Source organism: Bombina bombina, chromosome 4 (genome assembly GCF_027579735.1).
Source record: "Bombina bombina isolate aBomBom1 chromosome 4, aBomBom1.pri, whole genome shotgun sequence".
Lineage (NCBI taxonomy): Eukaryota > Metazoa > Chordata > Amphibia > Anura > Bombinatoridae > Bombina > Bombina bombina.
The window spans coordinates 825,054,684-825,060,683 of NC_069502.1; the positions used below are offsets into that span (position 1 = coordinate 825,054,684).

Genomic DNA, 6,000 nt, shown 5'->3' on the forward strand with positions numbered 1-6,000 from the left:
GCTACCATACAGCTTATTCATTAACCTCAGCAAATATGTATCTAATATGTTACTGTTTCATATCTATACATACATACATACATACACACACACACACACACATATATATATATATATATATATATATATATATATATATATATATATACACACAGTATATATAAATATATATACACATAGATGTCTTTAATATGATCTGTGTATTTTAAGGATGAGGATTTGGACATAATTTGTTTAGCTGAGATCTTGCTTCTCATGTGCTGTTTATCTGAGCCAACAGTCTTTTCAACTGAGAATGTGAATTAGGTCTCAGCAGGTACAATTTAACATGGGTGAGAACAGCTGTATCCTCTGAGTATGGTTGTATTTTCCATTATCCTTGGGGGACCTCCAAACATCAAAATAGTTAAACTGGGTCATGAGCACTCTAAATCCGCGACTAATCGGGTCGTGGCTATTAGAGCTTCTCTTGGGCAATCTCAATTTCCTATCTAGCTTCCCGTCCCACACCATATTCAAATCACCTGCCAGGATCACATTTCCCTGTTTGACCTTATCTACTTGTAAAAGGATTTTCCTTAAATACCTTGGTTGTAACGAGTTCGGGAGGTAAATTGAAACTAGGGCGTATGTGACATGATCAAAATTGCATACAAGAATGAGGTATCTAGCCTGAGGGTCTCTGAGCACGAGAAGGGGCTCATAAGCCACCCTCTTGTGGACGAGGATAGCCACTCCCCTAGCTTTCTTAGTAAAGGAGGCAGCCTCAAAAACTGGGAAGTCTCTACCAGTATGTATAGGGGGGGAGTCAACCAGGAGATGAGTCTCTTGCAGGAAAGCCACATCAGCCCCATGATGGCATAGGGATCTAAGTAGGAGGCTTCTCTTACCTACAGTATTCAGACCTCTGACGTTATGGGTCAGGAACCTGGGGGAGGCCATTTACCGCTCTTTTGCGGGGGGAGTATAGGAGGGATTAGGGACTGGGCAGAGGGATATGGGAGGAAAAGGGGGAAAAGCAGGCGAAAATAGTCCGCTTATGAAGGGCCCTAGAATGGGCACCAAATGTTGGGGGGGGGGTGCTAACACAACCTAAACAACGGTGGGGTCAGTGTGAACAGCCCCGCTCTCTTTACACAGAAAAAATTATGAAATACAATAAACTAGAGAATGTATAAACTCTAACTAAGACTGTTACATAACATCAGACAAGCAATCTAACGGTATTTTAACATGTAACCAACAAAAAATGGTATCTACACAACTTCAGGTGGGTGAGGGTTGGGGCCTCTGAATGTGGTCGGGGGGTTAGGTTTTGGGAGCTTCGGCCTTTGTTCCTTGATAGACCACTCCGGGGCCGAAACCCACAACCTGGAGCGGGCTCCTTCTTGATTTTCCGGGGCAGCTTGGAGTCCCCAATTAGCAAGGAGAGTACCCCCCCATGGAGGGGGAGGGCACTATGTGAGTCTGGTTGTCCCTTGTCACAATAAGTTTAGTGGGGAAACCCCATCTGTACTTAATGCCAGCCTTCCTAAGTTGGGAAGTGATTGGGGCGAAGAGCTTCCGTTGCTGAAGAGTGTGGGAGGAGAGGTCCGGAAGGAGCTGTATGTCTCAAGGTGTCAGGAAGAGTGGGTTTACTGTAGGCCACCTGCATTAAGCGATTTTTAAAGGTAAAGTGATGAAAACATACCACTACATCTCTTGGTCTGTCGGATGACACTGATCATGGTCTAAGAGCCCTGTGGGCCCTTTCCATGGCGTGGATATTTCCCTCCAAGGGGCCTAGAAGAGCGTGGTGACCGTCTCTGGGATACCTCTAAACCGAACATTGTTCCTTCTGGCTCTGTCCTCTACATCTGCTAACTTTAACTCGAGCTGGGAAATTTGTTCAGCAAGGCTTTCACTGACATCCTTCCTCTCGGGATTGGACACCTTACGTGACTGAGAAAAATGATCTAGAACAGTCTTTTTAGCTGCCGCCGGGTCCTGGAATTTTTTCTGGCGGAGTGCGATATAGTTGGGTATATAAGAAGAACTGATACTGCCTTGAAGATCTACAGAGAGACCCAACCCTGACCACCTACACAAAGAATGGTTGTTAGAGCATTGAGAAATGATATGACACTTTTTTAATTGTAATTCTATAGGGGTAGTATACTTGTTGCACTGTTCCTGACCTTGCGTCTATGTAGGAAGAAACAAAATTTTGCATGTAATATAGGATTCAAGAACATAGGGATGACATTAAACATAAAAGGGACACTAATATGGTTAGACTACCTTTTATCATAGTGAAACTGTCTCTTTAAAATTTGCAGCAATTGATACTGGAGACCCTAATAATAAGGGGGGTAATGTCTGCTACAAAAAGAAGCAAGATAGATATTTAACTTAAGAACTAGGTCTCCTTTAGGTCTAAATGATAAGCTGGATTATGCATGTTTCTTATAATTCTGCCATGCAGTTAGATACGGGCAAATTACTGTCTGTTTGGTAATATTAGCAATTGTTACTAGAGACCCTAAGATTAAAAAGGGAACAGTATGGACGGGGTGCCTTACAAAAAGAGGCTAGATAGGCATTTAATTCGGTAACTAGATCTTGTAAGCTTAAATGACAAGTTGAACCATGCGCGTTCTTCATGATTTTGGTGTATCTATTTAGATATGGGCAATTGCCTGTCTTGATAATATGATGAAAAAGTAAGCTCCACAATGTCTGAATAAAATAATATTTAACATTTGTAAACTTTGTGTAAGCCTCCTTTTTGGATATGTACTTTCACTTTAAATGGCAGAACATTGGAAATTGCAGGAAGAGGAAAAGGGTTTAAATAATGAGGATGAACTTTCTAGTATTAGCTCTGATAAAGCTCCAGTATGGATACTGTGATGTAGTGAATGCACGTCACATTGGCGATATCATTTGTGGATTGCAAATTACTATGGGTGATCACCTTTATTTGCTTAATGGAACACTCAAGTCAACATTAACCTTTAATGATTCAGATAAATCATGCAATTTTAAACAACTTTCCAATTTACTTCCATTAACAAAATGTGCAGTCTTTTTATATTTACACTTTTTGAGTTGCCAGCTCCTACTGAGTAAGTACAAGAATTCATAGAATATATACGTATATGCATTTGTGATTGGCTGATAGCTGTCAAATGATACAGGAGGAGTGGAAATATACATAGCTTTGAAATTTGGCAGAAAAAAACTACTCTTTTGAAGTTTAGACTAAAAGCTATTGCATTGTCTTTTTATCATGCATTTTGTTGATTATGCAAATCTACTGTATTCACTGGTCCTTTAAGCATGTTAGAACACAGTGAGCAGTAGCAGGCATGTATGGATAAGAAGAATATCCTGTTACACTGATGCTTCGGCTGGATGTAAACAGCTGGCCATGCGTCTCTAAGGGGGCAGACCCTCCATGTGTTTGAGGCTGTAATCACCTGGGACCAGATGAGGAGTTCTCTCTTAATGTTCGGAGGTATGGTAAAGGCAGCAGCACATTACTTGGGACGGTAAGATAAGGATTTCAGCTGAATATGCAGTTGGCACTTTATGAGCAGTGATAACTGCGGTCAGTTTATACCTGCATAGTGATTGGGATATGTTCACTATACACAATTTGGCTCATGAAAGCATTTACATATATTCTACTTGGAATGCTTTTCTCTCATAGCATTTCCCTGAAGTGGGACTTTGCAACATTACGCTCTATAATGGCTTTAAATATGGACGCTTAGGTTTGTTTGAGAACTAAAAGTGATATATTGGTATGTGTTTCGTTATCTATGGTATGCTTGTAATATATCTATCTAAAAGGCATGGTGGTACCACCCATATTTTGTATTGGAGGTATTTTCTGTAAAACAAATAATTTTAGACTATATACTCTTGCTGAATCCCCTTACTTTGTGAAGAGGGCTAGTGTACCCTCTTTGAATGTTCTTTTACCAAATTTTTTATTTGCTCTTTAAGGGTCTGCACCAAATTCCCCTATGGGTATTGTTGGTTCTTGCTTTTGAATCATTCAAGTAGGACAATACATATTGGTTATCTGTTTTCCATAACTAGTTATAATTTATTTATAATATACTTTTGTGACGGATTTTATTAATTACATGTTATGTGAACATCATTTTTAACAGCATGATTTTTTAATTGCATTCCAAAAAATTATTAGTAAAATTAATTCCAGAAATATTTATTTGTTCATGTTCACTACATAGTTATTTTAAATATTATACATTAATTTTTAAATGAAAATCTGATTTTTATTACAGGTAAAGGACGTGGTATAAAGCCAACATTCTAAAAAGCGCACATAAGCAATAGCTATAAAGAATAGGTTTGGATTTGAAATAATTGCATTACTAACATTATCTATGAACACAATTTTAAAAGCTCTACATGCATTTAAAGAAAATAATAGATAAAAAATAATGACATAAATTTCTATTTATTTTAGGGATTGACAAATATAGAATGCAGAGTCATTCTTAAAAATAGACCCTAATGTTCAGTAAACTTCCCTTACACCTTAGCATGGAAGATTGAAAAAAAAGGCCTAGGGTCATAACCTGTCTTTTACCCTTTGTGGCAGATGATTATTCAAAACAGTTAAATTATTCTCAAAGAAAAAAAAATATGCCAATAATAAATAACTTTACTCTCATATTTCCTATCAACAGGTGAATTCACAAACTGCAGTAATTCTATTGATGGTCAGACTGCAAATGCTTCTTTCAGTCTTTTTAAAAATCAAAGTAGCCACATGGGAAATGTATGTTCTGACTGTGGGAAATGTTTTACTTGGAAAACAAATCTTGTTGATCATCAAAAAATGCATACTGGAGAGAAAACATTTTCATGTTCTGAATGTGGGAAGTGTTTTACTCAGAAATCCTCTCTTATTAAGCATCACAAAACTCACACAGGAGAAAAAGCATTTTCATGTTCTAACTGTGGGAAATGTTTTACTCAGAAAAAAAGTCTTATTGATCATCAGAAAATTCATACATTGGAGAAAGCATTTTCATGTTCTAACTGTGGGAAATGTTTTGCTCGGAAACGTGGTCTTATTGATCATCAAAAATTCATACAGGAGAGAATGCATTTTCATGTTCTGAATGTGGCAAATGGTTTACTCAGAAATCAAATCTTATTAAGCATCACAAAATTCACACAGGAGAAAAAGCGTTTCCATGTTCTGATTGTGGGAAATGTTTTACTCATAAATATACTCTTATTACGCATCTCAAAATTCACACAGGAGAAAAAGCATTTTCATGTTCTGACTGTGGGAAATGTTTTACACAGAAATCATCTCTTATTATGCATCACAAAATTCACACAGGAGAAAAAGCATTTTCATGTTCTAACTGTGGGAAATCTTTTACTCAGAAAAAAAGTCTTATTGATCATCAGAAAATTCATACATTGGAGAAAGCATTTTCATGTTCTAACTGTGGGAAATGTTTTGCTCGGAAACGTGGTCTTATTGATCATCTGAAAATTCATACAGGAGATGAAGCATTTTCATGTTCTGAATGTGGGAAATGTTTCACTCGGAAAAGAAGTCTTATTGAGCATCAGAAAATTCACACAGGAGAAAAAGCATTTTCATGTTCTGACTGTGGGAAATGTTTTACTTGGAAATCAAATCTTGTTGATCATCAAAAAGTACATACAGGAGAGAAACCATTTTCATGTTCTGAATGTGGGAAGTGTTTTACGCACAAATCATCTCTTAAGAAGCATCACAGAAGTCACACAGGAGAGAAAGCATTTTCATGTTCTGAGTGTGGGAAATGGTTTGTGCAGAAATTTGATCTTATTAGGCATCACAGAATTCACACAGGAGAAAAAGCATTTTCATGTTCTGACTGTGGAAAATGTTTTAATCGGAAAGCAAATCTTATCGATCATCAAAAAACTCATACAAGAGAGAATGCATTTTCATGTTCTGAATGTGGCAAATGGTTT

General features: G+C 37.5%; 2 protein-coding genes across 2 annotated transcripts in view; both read left to right on the top strand.

The window, feature by feature from the left end:
• The window catches only part of LOC128657920 (zinc finger protein 557-like), a 41,148-nt gene extending 36,048 nt beyond the window's left edge, over nt 1–5,100 (top strand). The window contains exons 5-6 of the mRNA XM_053712347.1: nt 4,707–5,055; nt 5,097–5,100. Of these exons, the coding sequence (XP_053568322.1) occupies nt 4,707–5,055; nt 5,097–5,100 (353 nt within the window). The remainder of the gene's footprint in view (nt 1–4,706; nt 5,056–5,096) is intronic.
• A 30-nt stretch (nt 5,101–5,130) lies between these two features.
• Nucleotides 5,131–6,000, top strand: part of LOC128657921 (gastrula zinc finger protein XlCGF8.2DB-like) — a gene marked incomplete at its 5' end in the record, with an annotated part of 2,690 nt that continues 1,820 nt past the window's right edge. The window contains one exon of the mRNA XM_053712348.1: nt 5,131–5,989. Within this exon, the coding sequence (XP_053568323.1) occupies nt 5,131–5,989 (859 nt within the window). The remainder of the gene's footprint in view (nt 5,990–6,000) is intronic.